Raw genomic sequence first — 19611 nt, 5'->3', positions numbered from 1 at the left:
GTAATGAACGATGGGTATTGACCTTTATTGCTCTTATTTTAAAGTGGTTCTAGAAAATAAGCTTTATTTTAAGGTATTAACCATTTTGGCTATGTATGGAGGAAAATTGTTGATTTTTAAATGTGTATGATAATCAGAATGACATGACTATGAGATCTTATAATGTTAAAATCACTTGTCAGGTTATATAAAAAAATCTCTTAAGAAGAAAGCGACTGATAGAATTAATGTCCATTGCTGCTTTAGCTTAAATACATAAAATGATTTGGAAGAGCAGTTGTATAGGTTTGACTGAATGGTAGGCAGTCTTGCTTTGTGGGCTTCTGTTGTTATTTTTGGTAGGGTAGTAAAGTACATAGTGCAGGAGAGGAGGATTTATTAGTACACCTCTGGAAAAAATCACCATCTTAATTAGAAAAGAATTTACTATTCAATGTTGAATAATTTTTATGAGAAAAGGGAATAGATTTTTTTCATACATAAATAACATTACATTTGTAGTTAGAAACATCATCCGTGAAATCTGGTATGAGAGAAGTGACTCCATGGATCCAGGAAAAGTATGATGAGCCTAAATTTGCATGTGATTGTTAAATATTATGTACATACTAGCTTATTGTTATGGTAACATAGAAAATAATTGATATTATCATCATACTAAAAGCTATATAAAGCACATAGCCCTTGAGTTGGTTTCATTGGGAAGTATTCCCTTCCAAGTAACTTTCTTATCTTTTAGTGCTTCGGAAGTACTACTTTATGTAAATTAGGCAGAACAAATTTTTACCTAATAAAATCAATTAGATGCATCAGATGATTAAAGAAAGCAAAATGGTTAGTTGTTTTTTTTTTTTTTGAGCAACCAGAGGAAGTAATTTATTCATGTAACAAGTCCGTGAATATTGAGTACCTTCCCTTACGCTCCTGGCCATGGGGACAGCTTGGCCGGGGGGGGGGGGGGGGGGGGGGCGGGGGGGAGGAGAAGCAACAAGAAAAGCACAGAGAAGCACAAGAGAGGATGTCCTCTGAGTTACTTCAATTCTTTTTTTATTCCTTTTTTCCATATATTTTTATTGTAATCAATAGAAGGGTTACATTATATTCACCAGATAGAGGGTGCATTACTTCACACATATATTGATACCCTTTCTTATGTCTTGGTCCCTATTTCCCTCCCCCCACCCCAGCTGCTCATCTTGCTTTCCCCCTTCCCTATCTCAATTTCAAATTACCAAATACGCATATATCCACTATATCAGATAACAAAGTGAAATACTGTATTAATATGAAATAATGAAGGGACAGCAAAAGAGATGAGAGATAACATAGTACATTAAGGACAACAAACACTCATTATATGGCTTTTGTTTCTATATCCTGGAGGTCCTTTCATTTAGTGTCATCCTATATGGCCTTATGTATCTAGGTTTTGTTCTATTGTAAATCACAGCTAGGAGAGCCCAAGGTTTCTACTGATTATGACAAATGAGGGAAACCATTGAGCCTATGTTCCTTTGAGTCTGGCTTACTTCACTTAATATGATTTTTTTCTAAGTCTTTCCTTTTCCTTAGAAATGGGGCAGCAGCATAGAATGCCATTCTGTATAAATACCACATCTTGTTGATCTACTCATCAACTGAGGGGTATCTGGTTTGGTTCCATATCTTTGCTATGGTAAATAGTGCTGCAATGAACATGGTTGTGCTAGTGGATTTAGTATGTCCTTGTTTCTGGACGATTGGGTAAATGCCAAGTAATGGAATTGCTGAGTCACAGGCTAGCTCTACATTTAGTGTTTTGAGGAACCATAGTGGCTGAATGAGTTTGCACTCCCACCAACAGTAGTAGTAGTGTAGTGGTGATCCCACCTGGTCCCATCCCCTCCAGCATCTGTTGTTAGTAGATTTCTTGATCCTGGCCATTCTAGCTGGAGTGAGGTGGAATCTTAGAGTTGTTTTGATTTGCATTTCTTTTTTGACCAGAAATGTTGAGCATTTCTTCATGTGTCTATAGGCCATTTTTGTTTCTTCTTCAGAGAAGACTCTCTGTAAGTCTTTGGCCCATCTTTTAATGGGATGGTTGTTACTTTGGAGATTAGTTTTGGAGTGATTCAATTTTGTGAGCTGTTGATATATTTTAGATATGAGGCCTTTGTCTGTTGTATGGTTAGTGAAGATCTTCTCCCACTCTGTAGGCTTTGTCGTTAATTTGCTAGCTATGTCCTTTGCCATACAGAAGCTCTGCAGTTTAATGCAGTCCCACTTATCCAGACTTTCTCTGATTTATTGTGTTTCTTGTTCCTTATTAAGTTTTGACCTGTGCCAAGGAGACCTAATGTATCTCCCATTCTTTCATGTAAAGTTTTCAGTGTATTTGCTTTTGCTTCGAGGTCTTTGATCCATTTGGAGTTAATCCTGGTACAGGGTGACAAAGACGGATCCAACTTTCTCGGCTGGTGCTTAACCAGTTCTGCCAGCACCACTTGTTGAAGAGGCTGTCTTTCTTCCATTCTATTTTTTTGGCTCCCTTATCAAAGATTAGGTGGCCATAGGTCTGTGGGTTAATATCTGGGTCCTCAATTCTATTCCATTAGTCTTCAGGCCTGTTCTTGTGCCAGTACCAACTTGTTTTGGTCACTATACCTCTGTAGTAGAGTCTAAAGTTTGGTATTGAAATTCCTCCAGCGCTGTTCTTTCTGCTAAGAAGTGTTTTTGCTATACGGGGTCTTTTATTATTCCATATGAAATTTTGGATTGCCTCTTCTGTTTCTTTAAAGAATGACATTGGGATATTGATGGGTATTGTGTTGAATTTGTAGATAGCCTTTGGCAAGATTGCCATTTTCAGGATGTTAGTTTTTCCAATCCAAGAGCTTAGGAGGTTTTTCCATTTCTTCAGTTCTGCTTTAACTTTTTTCAGAGTTTTAAAGTCTTCATTAAAAAGGTCCTTTACATTCTTAGTTAATTCCTAGATACTTCATTTTCTTTGAGATTATTGCAGAAGGAGTTGCTTTCCTGATTGTTGCCTCGTTCCTCTTATTGTTGGTATATAGGAAGACAGTTGATTTTTGAAGGTTAATTTTATACCCTGCTATCTTACCAAAGTTTTATATCAGCTCAAGGAGCTTGGGAGTGGAGTCTGTAGGGTTCTTTAAATACGGAATCATGTCATCTTCAAAGAGAGAAAGTTTTCCCCTTTAAGCTTGCTTCTTACCTTATTGCTCTGGCTAGGAATTCTATGTTAAAGAGGAGCTGAGAGAGTGGGCATCCTTGTCTCATTCCTGATTTTACAAGAAATGGCTTTAGCTTTTAGCTAATAAGTATAATGCTAGCAGTCGGTTTGTCATACACAGCCTTTATTATACTGAGGAATGTTCCATGGATTCCTAGTTTCTCCAGAGCTTTTAGCATAAAGGGATGTTGAATCTTGTCAAATGCCTTTTCTGCATCTATTGAGACAATCATGTGATTTTTGTCCTTGTTCCTGTTGATGTGTTGAATTATACTGATTTTCATATGTTGAACCAGCTTTGCATACCTGTGATGAATCCTGTGTACCATTTTTTGATGAGTTGCTGAAGACAGTTGGCCAGTATTTTATTGAGAAGTTTTGCATCAATATTCACCCAAGAAATGGGTTTATAGTTCCCTTTTCAAAGTTGCTTTAAAAATATTTTTAAACATGGATATAATATGTAAAGAAGTAATTTCAAAACTTTTTTAAACCATGGGTTAGCAAGTTGTTTTAAGCTTGTAATGTCCCATCAAAAACTGATTACCTCAGGAATATTTCACGCTCCTTGACAGTGAAAAGTGCTCCTTATAAAAGCTGTTACACAAACCATTACATTTAAAAGGTTTCTGTTTTACACCTTAAAATTGCACTATGCTGCAAGTGAAAATTCACTTTATTTTGATTGCTGTATTGTTACATTTTATTTCCTCTTCCCAGCAAAGTGGAAATTAGTATTTTATTTAGTGAAAGCACAGAGTTTCTGTATTTTAGGTTACATTCAGAAATGATATAGTAATAAAATCTGTTCCTCAAACCCAAGTGCTCCATATAATGAAAGACAAGCCTGGGGCACAATGATACTCAAGTATTTAAGGGAAACAAACCTTTCCAAGATGGTCCAGAACCTCTGTAGAATATAAAAAGCAGTGGACCATTTTAGTTGATCTTACTACATACACACAGCTTGTGTCATTGGAAACCTTGTAAAACTACATGAAACAGTGACATTATTTATGTGAGAAAGGAACTTGGAAACATCTAAGGGACCCTCTTATTTTAGAATTCTATTCTCCATGTTATGAGTATTTGTTTCATTGTGTTGTAAGCACTTGGAGCTTCTGGCAGGCCTTCCTGCTTCTTTTTGAGTGCCTTCTTTTTTTTCTTTTGTAATTTAAGGTCTGTTAGAAAGAGCTTTTGATTAGGGATTTGAAGTTCTGAGTTCTAATTGCCAACTCTGACACGAAGCATTAGGTCTCTCTGGATTAGTCATCTTAGGCTATGAAATGGTGGCCTGATCTACATACATACTTTCAACCTTTAAAGTGATGTGACATTGAGAAACAGGCTTATTATCTGAAAACCAATTACCATTCAATACCAAAAAAAATAATGATTGATCAGTTCACCAAATGAATGCTTTTCCAAAAGCTTGCTGAAATATGAATACTCTAGCCATTTGGTTCAGTTTAATAAATAATCTGATGTATCTATTTGCCTAATGATTAAGCTTCCAAGGTATTAATTGCCTGAACTGTGTTTGCATTGACTACATGTTTTTTTGTTTTTGTTTTTACAAGTCATCCTGCATGAATAAGAGCAAAATAATTTTTGGTGAGAGGTATTAATTTATTGAAATTGTAACATAGCTCTAATCTTTTTATGCGTATCAGCTTCAACCCAGATAACATATAATAGAATTATTCATCTATTTTACTCAAGTGAATGTTGAATATTTCATAGATTTTTTAATAGCTAAGTGTAGTGGTTGAATGTTTTTTTAAAAATTGACAAACTCATCCAGCTGAACTGATTTAACAAATGTGTAAAGGACAGAGAGAACACATTGGACTTGAAACCACCCTTTTATACACTAATTGATAAACTCTGTGCTATCCAACACATTATTGGCCCTTTGATTTAAAATAATCAAAACCTCAGTACCATCAAATGTTTATTTATTTTATTTTATTTTTTTGTTGGTCTTGGGACTTTACCTCTGGGCCTGAGCAAGGGTACCATCCTATCCTTGAGCCACAGCCCCACTTCTTGATTTCTATTGATTAATAGAAGATAAGAGTCTCTGGGCTTTGGGTTGCCCGGGATGGCTTTGAACCTTGATCCTCAGATCTCAGCCTCCTGAGAAGGTAGGATTACAGGAGTGATCCACTGAGCCCGGCTCCATCAAATATTTATTAAATTCTCATCCCAGAAGTTATTGTAGCAAAGAATGACAAAATTCCAAAATAGACAATGTTAGTACACTATGGAGCTCTAGTCCCACAAAACTTCGGGAGAATATAATCTTTAACCTATGACTTGAAATGTCCAGATCACTGATACATTGGTACATCAGCTGTTTAACTCTTTTCCTGTCATTCCTACTAATTTAAAACTGGAACTGAGTGTGAGTATATACCTGAGAGCTCAATTGTGAGTTTGCTTTTTCTTTTCTTAAGTCTCTTCCTCCATGTATCTCTTTGCCTTTTCTGATTGCATATGGGATTTTAGTATGATAGGGTTTATTTAAGTTATGCATCTTGATTTTCTTATCCCTAATAGCATTTTCCTTATAGCATTTCTAGATATGAAATTCATATAAGTTCTGTATATGAATGTGTTAACTAGTAACTATAGTCATCTTGGAATACCTTGTGTGTGTTTGTGTGTGTGTGTGTGTGTGTGTGTGTGTGTGTGTGTGTGGTGTGTCAAATTTCAATGAGAATTAAGAGAAGATTACAGAATGTCAGTTAAATGTTGCCAAGCTCCAATAAACTTCAAGTGGTTAATTAATGATGAAATCAGAACAATTACTATTAGGCTACTTATTCTTAACATTTCATCTATGAAAATTAAAGATCTCTGAGTGTTTCTGTCTAACAAAGGAAGCATAACAGGCTGCCTATTCTAAGATGACATGATTACAGCATTGGTTCTGAATCTACAATTCAGTGAATCATGTGTACTTATTAAAACACAGTAAATGATGTGTCAGAAGGTTTGAAGCAATAGACTTGATTTGCTCTTTTGAGTTTATAATAATCCATGTTTCTCTATTTGAAACATGGTGCACAAAATCGTTTGAGTTTTTAAATTCTTAGAATATGGGGCTAATGAAATTCTGATGTAATAGAAATTGAAACTGAAGACATTTAAAATTAAGAGGAAAATTCTTAATGCCTTGATTGAAAATGGCTGTAGTAGTTATGCTTTTAGGAAACTTAAAATTATTCAGTGTCTCTTATAAAGTATATGGTATTAGTACGGTTCATTAATGTATTAGCTGTTTGGAGATTTAACTATGTATTAGGCAGTTTGAAGCTACTGCAGATAAAAAAAATAAACATAGTCCATGTGCTAATGGAGTTAATGCTCTCGTTGCAAGATAAACATTGTAGTACAGTGTGTTAATTGCAGCACATAGCGTGCTAAGAACATCAGGAACACACAAGACCCAAAATAGTTAAAGCCAGAAAGGAGAGTGGTGGTTGTTTGTCAAATGGAGGATGTCCCAAAGATAAAATGAGACAGGTGAGAAGGAAACATCATTTGAAACAGAAGGAACTATGTTTAAAGGCTCAAGGGCTGAGCAACTGAGGGTAGGGACATCCACCTAGAATGTGTAATTCTTGGGAAGATGTAGGTGGGAACTATTGGGAAGAGGCTCATAAATCTTGTTAAGGTATCTGCAATTTATCTTGAAGGCATTGGCGACCTACTGTTGAAAGTGATGTGATCTCTGGGAATGTACACAGAAGCAAGGGAATATGTGGTTTAGGGATATTTAGGACACAGAATCTTTAGACTCAGTAATTGATTAAATATGGGGGATAAGAAAGAGGAAAGAAATCTCGCTCTTACTTTTTGGCTCTTTGAGGGGAAAAAAAAAGCCAAAGTAACTAGGTCCCAAGATTATCTCTCTTGTTTTAGGTTACAGTAGACACATTGTTAGCAAAGCTGGTATCTTCCGTTTCATAGAGAACCTAATGCCAGAAGATTTAATGGGCATGATGAAAAGTGAGACTGATGAGTGGCTATTCAAAAAGATTCAACAAGTAGTTAATAATTCAAAGCTACAGTTGAATACAAGGAAGACTATTGACTTAAAGATTTGGAATTACTTGGGAGTTATTCACATCCATATAATGTGTATAGCTCCAAAGGTTAGTGAGAGGGCCAGATATTCCCCCCTACCCACCCAACACCATCTCTGTGTATGTGTGTGTGTGTGTGTGTGTGTGTGTGTGTGTGTGTGTGTGTGTAAAATGCAAGAAAATAAACTTGTGATGGAAACTGGCCAGACAGGAGCAAAATCAGAAAAACAGAATATCTTGGTAGGCATGGAAAAGATTTTTTGAGAGATAAAACATTGTCTCTAATTTCATGTGTTACTTGATGTTACAGTGTGTCTGAAAAACTAAGAAAAGTTACAGAATTTATACATTAAGAAATTAGTGGGGAAAACAAGATGAGGGGTGAGAAGGGGAGGGAAATGGGGACCAAGACATGAGAAAGGGTATCAATGTATGTGAAGTAGTGCACCTTCTATCTGGCAAATATCATGTAACCCTTCTATTAATTACAATAAAAATACATGAAAAAAAGAAATTATTGTCTTTGGAAAATGCAAGATTCCTTCACTAGCTTTGGTAGAAATTAGATCCCCAGGTAGCAGGAGTTGAATGGAATTTGCAAAAATGGAGATGGTCACTTCAGAGAACTTTTGAACAAATTTGGTGATCAAGTGATTGGTTAAGATTACTATTAATATATTAATAGGAATAGAGAGCATGAGGGAGAGAGGAAAATGAAACTATTTAAATGAAATTTCTTACTATTTAAAGTGTTATATAATAACAGTCACTTTTTTGTGTTACATTGATGTACTTATTTAATGATAAAGTTGGTAACATCACAGTTATGGTTTGAGCAAAAGAGTTCAAGTGTACAAGGTGCCAGACAAAAATCTACTGTTATGTTGGAGGGACACAGATCTAGCACACCTGGCCACAATAACAATAACCAGTCATATTTGCTTTTGTTTGTTTCTAGCACAGAGCAAATGACCTGAATACAGCCTCAATTCTGAGAGTCATAATTTATACAGGTGTGATTGACTTTTTTATTTTTTAAATAATTTTTTTATTGTGATTAATAGAAGGGTTACCTTATATTCACCAGATGCTGGGGTCCTTCGTCCTATGCCATGCAGCTTCATCAAGGCAGGAAGATCTCTCTCTCTCTCTCTCTCTCTCTCTCTCTCTCTCTCTCTCTCTCTCTCTCTCTCTCTCCCTCTCTCTCCCCTCTCTCCCTCCCCTCTCTCTCTCCCCTCTCTCTCTCCTCTCTCTCCTCTCTCACCATTTAGTAGCTACTGGTGGTGATAATAAATTTATGAAACATGCTTAATGTTCATTTTCTTTTTCAGTGTTTATTTTCTTTTAGTGCTTTTTTTATCAGATGCTTTATTTGGTAGAATCTTGTTACATTTCATTCTGAATTGACCATGGAACAGAAAAGTCTTGTACGTTTTGGTGAGAATCTGTGTATTACGCCATTTTGTTTTCAGACTTTCTTTCAATGAGATAAGTGTTTAAAGTTAGGATGCTTATGATTTGTTGCTGTTGGTGGCTTGTCTTTGTTTTTTCTTTTCTTTCAACTGTTGTCTGGGCATAGATTCATTTTAGCCTGTATCATCTAGGTAAAATTGATTTGTCTAGTAATACATGAATGTGAGTGGGAGGATAAACTGGAATGGCACCTGTGCTTGTTGATAGTTTTTCTCAATATCTGGAGGGAAATAAATAGCAAAATCATTTTCACATCAATTTTAGCAGTGTGTCTTCAGTGTTAATAGATTCTTTTATTACAGCTTTTAAGTAATTAGTCGTTTAAGATAAAAACTCTTAGCTATGATTTGATTTTTATTTTCTTCAAGAAATAGTTTTCTATAATCTATTCTGAGTCATGTGAAGAATTAGGTAAGAGAAAAACCTTTGTTTGAACAGTGATCAAAGTTACCCAGGCAACCTGTATATGTTACCAGTGTGCTGATTAATCATCTCCAACATTAATCACTGTCATCAGTTATCACAGAAAGATGACTGAAGAACATTCTACACTATTATCATTCCATCATCTTTCTACAGATGAATTTAGCACAAAAGATTTATTGTACATACTCAGGAGCCTCGCAATATCAAACTTAAATAAAGAGGTTTCTATATTATAAAAGAAAACTTGGGTTTTCTTTTTCTTATTCTTCATTTTCTTGGTTTACTGTTTTGGTTTAAAAAAAAACAAACACTTCATTTTACAATGTGAGTAATTTTGCACAGAGATATATTTTAGATAGATAGGGTTTGGTGTTAAATTGCAATTTGGACCTTATCCTGTTGTGTTATCTTGTTTTTGTTTTTTTGTTTGTTTTTAACTGGAGAGAAGTGAAACCAATGCACCCATTTTGGATGTGTAGATAAATGTTCAGCTTATTAAAGATTTTAAAAACTTAAAGTTGTCATGTAGTTTTATGTAGATAGCCTCCATACATACGTAATTTCATATTGCTTCATTATTTTACGTTATGTCTTCTTTGAAAGATGCTTTGACCTTTGTAAAAAGTTGGAATAGCCAGGTACTGGTGCTGGTTCAAGTCTTTAATCTAGTTACTCAGGAAACAGCTCTGAGGATCATGATTTGAAGCCAGCTTGGGTAGGAAAGTCCACAAGAACTTTTTCTTTTCCTGGTCCTGTGGCTTGAGCTCTGTGCCTGGTACTGTTTCTGAGCTTCTTTTGCTCAAGGCAGTGTGCAGTGTTCTACTATTTGAGCCAATTTAATTTACTGGAGATTTCTTGCCCAGTCTAGCTTTGAATGACAATCTTCAGATCTCAGCTTCCTATGTGGCTAGGATTGCAGGCTGCAAGCATAAGCCAGGGATGCCTGGCTCCTAGGAGTCTTACATTTAATTAATCCAGTAATTTTCAATTATGAAATGACTCTTTTTTGTAGTCTTATGTTGAACCAGATTCCTAATGCTCTTATAAATAATTCATTCTTGAGTATGGCCACATTTGAGATATGTTTTATTTTGCTGTAATTTAAAAAAGAATATTATAATAAATCTGATTGATTTGCTTTAAATGAGTATTAGATAGTGTGGTCTTTCTGGAAGGAAATTTCCTATATTACTTGAAACTACATTGTATTTTCTATTCAAAGAACTTTTTGTGTTCTTCAGTGTTTAAAACAACAGAGTAAGTGCACTGGAATCAAACTTTGCAGACTACAGTTTAGAACAGTCTGTTATTGCAAAAAGGAATATCACAATGAAAATTAGATGGACACATGTTTTTAAGCTAGGCCAGTCATATAGCAATGTTGATAGGTCATTGATTAGGTCAGACTATTAAAACTTTTAATCTGGCATGTGTAGTATGTTCTAAAAAGGAATCCAACTGTGAATTTGAGTTTATTAAATAATCTTCAAAAGTCCCACAAAGAACATTTGAATGCCTTAAAACTTGCAATAATACATGTTTATTCAAAACACATTTGATTTGCCTAGGTTTGCCCATCAGGTTGAAGGAATGCTAATCGTGTTGCATTTAGCAGCTGGGTTTTTAAAATACTCTTTTCCTTCTCCTAGGGTTAATTAGCCTTCTTTCAAAATGTGGCCTATTTAGCTGTGGATTTGCATGATTCAACCAGAGCTGGCTGTACAAAGCAGAACCTTTAGCAGGCGGGTGTGTCCAGCTGCTTAATTAGCCAGAATAAAAAGGTCCTTTGTCAAACAAGCATCTGTTGCTCATGACACACCTGACAGCCACATTAGGCAAGGATGACTGGACGGAAATTATGCTTATCTCTCCTGCAAGAATATACAACTCATTTACATATGGGCTGTATCATTGACAAATGCAAGGGTTTATTTAGCTTATCAAAATGGATTATTGTGACTGCATTTGTGACTGATAAACAAATATCACATGAAAAGAAGCTGTGAAGGAAGTAAACTAACCAAATTACCCCCAAACATAAACAAAGCACCAGAAACCTCTACAGTATGAATAAGAACACCTCATTGTATTCCTGAATTTTTGTGCTGCCAGTAAAATAAAACCTATTAACAAAGTTTGATTAGACACTGCCCTTAAGTGAAGAATCTTACTTCGAATAAATGTTGGAGTGCACATAATATGTTAATGGGTTTAAGTCATCTGTGTAGCAAATTATACTGTTTTTTTTTTCTTCTGTTTTGTTTTGTTTTGGTGCCACTCTTGGTGGCTTGAACTCAGGACCTAGGTATAGTTCCTCAGCTTCTTTTGCTTAAGGCTAGTGCTCTACCACTTGAACCATGGCTCCTTTTTGTGGGGTGGTTTATTGGAGAGAAGAGTCTTATGGACTTTCTTGCTCAGTCTGGCTTTGAACCATTCTCAGATCTCTTGACTTAACAGGCATGAACCACTAATGCCTGACACCACTTTCAGAACATGCTTTAACATTCTGATTTGCAGTTTAAAAAGTAAATTTTCAAAATCAGTTAACAGACTTTTGAAAAAAATAACTAGTTTGAGTTTTATTAGTCTTAGTAATAAGAGGGGACATTTTTTTTTTTTTTTTGCCAGTCCTGGGCTTAACTAAGGGCCTGAGCACTGTCCTTGGACTTTCTCAAGGCTAGAGCTCTACCACTTGAGCCTCAGCACTATTTCTGGCTTTTTTCTATGCATGTGATACCGAGGAATCAAACCCAGGTCTTCGTGCATGCTAGGCAGACACTCTACCACTAGGCCAAACTCCTGGCCCCAAGAGGGGACATTTTTATTATCAGAGATCATTGCTTATATTCAGAGCCCAAAGGACTGCTGTTCTTTAACTGTCTTTAGCTTTTTATTTGGAGGCCCTTAAATAGTGATGATATAAAGTTGTGTGCATAGTGATTAACATGGGGTTAAAGTCAGACCTGTAGATCGAATGTAGTGTCTTTTTCTTGGTGTTACTTTTGATAAATTTTGTACTCCATTTGTAGCTTACTTTTCTACTTTAATAGAGATAATAACACCTCCAACTAGAAAATGTATTGAGTGTGTTGGGCTAGTTCCAGGGATTTGGAAAGGACTAATGATAGACCTAATTAGAGTTAGGGTTTATGGGAGATTTGAATTAAAACCCTCTGTGGCTATGAGGCTTAGCACAGAAAGCCTCTTCCTAAAAGCCAAAGAAAATAGTAAACTCAAGCAAGAATGAAAAGTCCTGTGGGTGAAGGTTACAAACAAATAAAATAGAAGGGGGGGGATTCTTAATCTGTTTTCTCTGATCCAAATTTAGAGCAAATTGCGGATACTGGAGGACTCTGCTATCTCAGATGCTGTTGTAGATGTTTCTCTGTGCTTTGTTGGGTATTTGGTAACATTTTTGACATGGTTTAGATAGGACAAAGGCTGAGTGGAAAGTTCTTCCTGGCTCTCTTGCTCTGAAGTGTTACAAACCGTTGTCTTGTTTCTACCCACCTTGTGACACCTCCAATTCTATAAAATTATACCTGTTATATACTGAGGTCCTTTTCTTTTCCTTTCTTTTCTCTTCCTTTCCTTCTACCCTCCTCCCTTCCTTCTTCATACCTCCTTTTTCTCCCTTCCTCTCCTCTTTTCTATCCTCCTCTTCACTTTTTTCCATCTGCTGTTTTTCTCCTTCCTTTCCTTTTTCTTCTTTTTCACATTCTAAAATTTTACTTGTTTGCTTCTACTTTTCTATTGAAATTCTTTTTATATATATTTTTATTGTAGTTAATAAAAGGGCTACATGATATTTGCCAGATAGAAGGTGCATTAATTCACATACATTGATACCCTTTCACATGTCTTGGTACCCATTACCCTCCCCCCACCCACCACCCACTCCCCGTATTGGTTTTCCCCCCTACCCTATCAAGTTTCAGATAACCAAATACAGATAAATTCAATATATCAGATAACAAAGTGAGATACTGTAACAATATGAGATACCCAAGGGACAGCAAAGGAGATGAGGGATAACAAAGTACATTAAGGACAACAATCATTCATTATATGGCTTTTGTTTCAATACCTGGAGGTCCTTTCAATTAGCTTCATACTATATGGCCTTATGTATCAAGGTTTTGCTCTATTGCAGATCTCTGCTAGTAGAGCCCAAGATTTCTGCTGATTATGACAAATGAGGGAAACCATTGAGCCTAAGTTCCTTTGAGTCTGGCTTACTTCACTTAATATGATTTTTTCTAAGTCTTTCCATTTCCTAACAAATGGGTCGATGTCATTCTTTCTGACAGCAGCATAGAATTCCATTGTGTACAAATACCACAACTTGTTGATCCACTCATCAACTGAGGGACATCTAGGTTGGTTCCATATCTTTGCTATGGTGAATAATGCTGCCATGAACATTGTTGTGCTAGTGGATTTAGTATGCCCTAGATTCTGGATGGTTGGGTAAATGCCAAGTAGTGGAATTGCTGGGTCATAGGGGAGTTCTATGTTTACCCTTTTGAGGCACTGCCATACTGCTTTCTATAGTGATTGAATGAGTTTGCACTCCCACCAACAGTGTAGTAGTGATCCCTCCTGGCCACATCCCCTCCAGCATCTGTTATTATTCGTTTTCCTGATCCTGGCCATTCTAACTGGAGTGAGGTGGAATCTTAGAGTTGTTTTGATTTGCATTTCTTTTATGACCAGAGATGTGGAGCATTTCTTCATGTGTCTATAGCTCATTTTTGTTTCTTGTTCAGAGAAGACTCTCTTTAATTCTTTGGCCCATTTTTTAATGGGATGGTTGTTACTTTGGAGATTAGTTTTGGAATGATTCAATTTTTTGAGTTGTTGATATATTTTAGATATGAGGCCTTTGTCCGTTGTTTGGTTGGTGAAGATCTTCTCCCACTCTGTAGGCTTCCTAATTAATTTACTAGCTATGTCCTTTGCCATACAAAAGCTCTGCAGTTTAATGCAGTCCCACTTATGCAGCCTTTCTCTGATTTGTTGTGATTCTTGGTCCTTATTAAGAAAGTTTCGACCTGTGCCAAGGAGGCCTAGTGTATCTCCTATTCCTTCTTGTGAAGTTTTCAGTGTGTCAGCTTTTACCTCCAGGTCTTTGATCCATTTGGAGTTAATTCTAGTGCAAGGTGACAAAGAAGGATCCAACTTTAGTTTTCTGCAAGTGCTTAACCAGTTCTGCCAGCACCACTTGTTGAAGAGGCTGTCTTTCTTCCATTCTATTTTTTTGGCTCCCTTGTCAAAGATTAGGTGGCCATAGGTCTGTGGTTTAATATCTGGGTCCTCAGTTCTATTCCATTGGTCTTCAAACCTGTTCTTGTGCCAGTATCAAGCTGTTTTGAGAATTATAGCCTTGTAATCTATTGAAATTCTTATCTGTTTATTATGAAACACAGTACTTCCCGTATTTCTAAAAGTTTAAAACATGGGTTTGATAGTAGGACATTCAAGTGCTTAATATTGCCCATCTGTATGGCCTTGAGTAAGCAACTCAACCTCTCTGAGCCTTAATTGTATCACTTGGAAAATAAATGAAATCTAATTCTGAGAGTATACAAGCTAGGCTTTGGCAGAGTTCTTACTCAGCTCTGGAAGAAACTGGAGAGCTTATGATAAGTGACTTCACTGTAAGGAATTTGTCTATCCTTGAATGTGCCACTTAAATGAGCAATGATAAATTATTTGATAGTCATTTAAACTATCAGAATCCACTATCTTAATGCAAATGAGACAGAAAACAAAAACAACAGCAAAAATCACAACAGCCTTACAGCAGATTCTTTTACTATCTAGTCCATTCCTCATTCTTGTCTACTGTTAAAAGTCAATCCTCTGCATAGCTCAAAGGGCATCAGTAGTCCTTAAGTATGTAATTCTGTCCTTTTGTGGTAGAATATGCATTGATCACATTTCTAATTTGTGCATATCTCTATCAAACAAACAATTTTTTTAGTACTGTTCAGGAGTGAACCTATGGCCCTGTACATGGTGGGTAAGGGCTCTTACTCCCCCAATGCTGAGAACTGTTGGTCTTCTTGAAATCTTATTTTTAAAAATTTTTATTTGAAAATGCTTAAAACAGAGGGGTTGCAGTTACATAAGTCAGGCAAAGAATACATTTTCTTTTGGATGAAGTTACCCTTTTCCTTCCCTCTCTCCCAGTTTTCCCCTTCTCATCCCACCCTCAATAGTTTAGTTCATTTTCAACAGCATCCAGTGAGTAGCACAGCTGCATTTGTTTATTACCCTCTGTTCCTCCATTTCTGTGCCTCTCTTGACACTCCTAAAGACAAATATAGACAAATAAGACAAAAAGAAATCTTAATCCAGCAAGAGCTTGATTTAGTAAAGACTGTCATTCTTCTACAGTTTTAGCTGTCTACTTACTACAGAGTGGCATGTGTGCACATGTTCATGGGCTCTTTTAGAGATGATACCAGTTATTCTTTTTTATTTTTATTTTTTCCAGTCATGGGGACCGAACTAAGGGCCCAAGCACTGTCCTTGGGCTTTCTAAAGGCTAGATCTCTACCACTTGAGCCATAGCACCACTTCCAACTTTTTTCTATGTATGTGGTACCAAGGAATCGACCCTGGATTTTTGTGCATGCTAGGCAAGCACTCTACCACTAAGCCAAATTCCTGCCCCAACACCACCTATTCTTGAAGCAGTGAGCCACCATTTTTAAGATTTCCTAGAAAACTCTTAAAATTTTAGCCAGGCGCCAATGGCTTACACCTGTAACCCTGGCTACTCAGGAGGCTGAGATCTGAGGATCACAGTTCTAAGCCAGCCTGGGCACAAAAGTCCATGAGACTCTTATCTCCAATTAAGTATAAGAAAAAAATTAAAATCAACAAAAAAAACCCCCAAAAACAAACAAAAATGGTGCTGTGGCTCAAGTGACAGAGCTGAAGAGCTCAAGGACAACACCCAGGCCCAGGACCAACAGTTTATTTTGGAAAACTCACAACTTGTCAATTACTGTTTAGCCTTTCCATATATCTGGGATAATCTGGAGCTCAATTTTAACTAATAAATATAAATTCGGCATTAACTACATTCATCATCACTTTCAAGTGGCCATCCCTAGTTATCTCCTTTATGTATATGAAGTTCCTCAATTGTAGAGAAAAATTAACACCATACCAATCCATTGAGTTCTTTCATGGACTCATTTATTTATGAATTAACATATGAGGCAATTGATAATAATTAACACATGAGGCAATCAATAATAGCTGTCTCCGGGGTTCAAATGATAACTATTGCAATTCTAACCTGCCAAGCTAGCCTGTGGAAGGGATGTTTATTGTGTTGATTTAGGATTTACACTAAGGATAAGAAAATACTTAGATCCCTACAAGAGAGGCCAATGTCAAAACATTAAGCTGGGGTTTGAAGTGGAAAAGACTAGTCCCAATTCTTCTCCAGTCTTTGTTTAAGTGAGTTTCAAAATCTCTGGTATTTTGTTTCCTCATTTATTAAAACAAAAACAAAAAACCCCCACCAATTTGACATCTTCAGGAGTCCATTTCTAAACTTAAATGAGGCAATGGGAAGTTTAGAGTGAGGTAGTGCTGTGATGAAAGTTCCTGAAAAGGAATCATTTTCTCACTGAAGGAACTGAAGTATGTTACAAGAATTTTTTAATGGAAAAATAATGTTCATTATATTCTTCACAGATTTAAAACATAATGTACTATTTTTCCTTAGAGTAACCGATAGTGAACTCTGTTCGCATTTACAGAAAAATATTATGATGTTGATATATACTCAACAATAGAAAAATTTATATTTATCTTATAAGTATTGCTTATTATAAGTAGCAAAAGGCCAGGATGTCTGAGAAAATTAGAGAAAATATCAGTGCAAAATATCACTGGATGGTAAGTCTTGAAGTTGGAAAGTACCTTTGTTATCAACATTATACTTCATCAGAAAGTATAGTTCAATGATATATTTATATCTACTTGGAATTTATATTCTGACAATTAAGAATATACATATAATTTTGAATCTTAAATGGACTGAAATAATGTGTAATGGTTGAGACCTAAGCATTTTAGATTTTAGCGAGGTAAAATCTCCCTAATTTCAACTGAAGAGGTACTAGCGAGAATTTTTAAAATAAAAATATGGATTAATAATTTTTCATACTTATTTTCAAAGTGATCTGAATAAATGTAAACATTCTGATTTTTTTTCAAATATTCAGAATGTTATCCTGGCAGTATGTTGGATTGAGAGGCATTCTGAGGATTGAAAGTTAGGGATATTAAGAAAAAAATGTAATGAATGTAGGTCATTCAAAGAAAGTATCTTCAGCTTTGTTTTCATGTTTTTCAGAAACCATCATGCAGACATCAGAGACTGGGTCAGACACGGGTTCCACAGTGACTTTACAGACGTCTGTGGCTAGTCAAGCAGCAGTGCCTACACAGGTGGTACAGCAGGTACCAGTACAACAACAGGTAGGAGCTATTGTTCTCTGAGAGGAGGCTGGGTTTGTTTGTTTGTTTTATTTTGTTTATCTGACCATCTGAGATAGCTGTATTGATATCATATAGAATTTCCTTTCTTACTCAGTGAGGAGCTTCATGTTTCAGTCATGAGGTTAATCGACCAAGTCTTTTGAGTATTTTCTTGTGGTACCAAGTTCTTTCTGTGTGAGACTGAACGTACAAACATGTGGACATACAAACTAGAATCTCTCTTCTCAGAGTCTTTTTCAATTCTTTAAGAAAGTTATTTTTCCACCACTAATTTGACTAAGAGTATTTTATTGTCTCTTCTCCCTAAAGCTTATCACTTCTGATTTCTGTCATATCAAGATGCCAGCTATATTTTTTATTTACTTGACTCCCTGTACTACCTAATAAAAGAAAGCATGCTTGTAGTCTTATAGAATAAGATTTTTGCCTTTGTGCTGTTTTATAAAGCAAATTGGCATTAGGTGGCTGCAAAATCCTGTTTAATGAAAAGAAAATTATCTTAAAGGTTTGGGGCTCTGACTCACCTCATTCATCTCTTATTCATTCTCCAGGCATTTGGCTTATTTGGAAAAATACTGACAAAAGAATGATGTTCATGGTTAAGTTCTGCCCATAGATTGTGAACACAGTGACTTACCATATTTTTAAATTTTATTTTATTGTCGGGGTGATGTACACAGGGGTTACAATTACATACATAAGGTAGTGAGTATATTCCTTATTGGACATTGTTAACTACCTCCCATGTTTCTCTCCCACTTTCCCTCCCCTGACACAAGTTGTAGAGTTCATTTTCAAATATTGTTTTGTATGTATTGCTGTTACATTATGACTTGGCATTTCTACCAGTGTACTGAATAAAGAAAGAATGATAATATATAGCATTATTGAAAGACTGGTCAAGATTCAGAATTAGATAGGGCATGGGAACAGTACTGAAGTTACAGAAAAAATATTTTTGCTACTTTTTAAGGTAATTTTTTCTTTTCATTTCAGTGAACTTATCCAACCTCTTTTGTTCTACATTTATTCCAATGAATTGTATGTAGATTTTAAACTTTTAATATATTCATTTTGTCCATTTCTTCTTTTCTTTTCCTTTTTATTTGTTGGTCCTGGAACTTGAACTCTGGCCTTGGGCAGTGTCCCTGACCTCTTCAGCTAAAGGCTACCGCCCTACCCCTTGAGCCACAATAGTGCCACTTCAAAACTCTTGTTTTGTTTTACGAATAAATGCCTCAGAGATTATTGATGTAATTACCAATCTTGAAACTAAATATTGCTCAAAAAAGGATAGTTAACTAGAGCACTGTTCTGTATATGTAACCTTAAAAAATAACTATCTGACTACATTAATGAAATGTAAACTCACTGTTTGGTTTTGATTCTGTTTTGTGGAAGAATGGTTTTGAGAATGTCTCTATCCTTAATAGGAATAATGTGTAAATAATGTTCCTTTATTCAGAAAGGACCTTCTAGGGACATTAAAGAATCTGTAGTACATCTCCTACACTATGATTATATCTTCTTCGCTTTTTACCTTTTTTGTTAAATTTTAGAGACAGTTTACTTGAGTTTGTGTATAATCTAGTATTATAGACTCATGTAGTAAAGATTCAAATAATTCTTCAGACTTATTTCTAATAGAACAGAATCAACAAACAACAACACAAAATTCTTGTGTGTGTGTGTGTGTGTGTGTGTGTGTGTGTGTGTGTGTGTGTGTGTGTGTTATGGGGCTTGAACTCAATCTAGGCATTGTCCCTGATCTCTTCAGCTCAAGGCTACTGCCCTACCCTTGAGCCAAGCCCCATTTCTCATTTTCTAGAGATTAGTTGGTGATAAGAGTCTCAGGTC

General features: G+C 35.9%; 1 protein-coding gene across 9 annotated transcripts in view; it reads left to right on the top strand.

Moving 5' to 3' along the window:
• Nucleotides 1–19611, top strand: part of Rfx3 (regulatory factor X3) — a 246510-nt gene that overhangs the window by 104494 nt on the left and 122405 nt on the right. For 8 of the 9 annotated variants that reach the window (XM_090329712.1, XM_090329714.1, XM_090329710.1 and 5 more), the window contains one exon: nucleotides 17609–17733. In XM_090329712.1, the coding sequence (XP_090185838.1) occupies nucleotides 17617–17733 (117 nt within the window). In that variant the 5' untranslated portion in view covers nucleotides 17609–17616. Of the gene's footprint in view, nucleotides 1–8284; nucleotides 8340–17608; nucleotides 17734–19611 lie in introns of all 9 variants that reach the window. The other variant, XM_090329716.1, reaches the window with a different exon arrangement.

This window comes from Megascapheus bottae, chromosome 3 (genome assembly GCF_031878675.1).
Source record: "Megascapheus bottae isolate mThoBot1 chromosome 3, mThoBot2.hap1, whole genome shotgun sequence".
NCBI classification, from domain to species: domain Eukaryota; kingdom Metazoa; phylum Chordata; class Mammalia; order Rodentia; family Geomyidae; genus Megascapheus; species Megascapheus bottae.
This window is presented reverse-complemented; position numbering and strand designations above follow the sequence as displayed.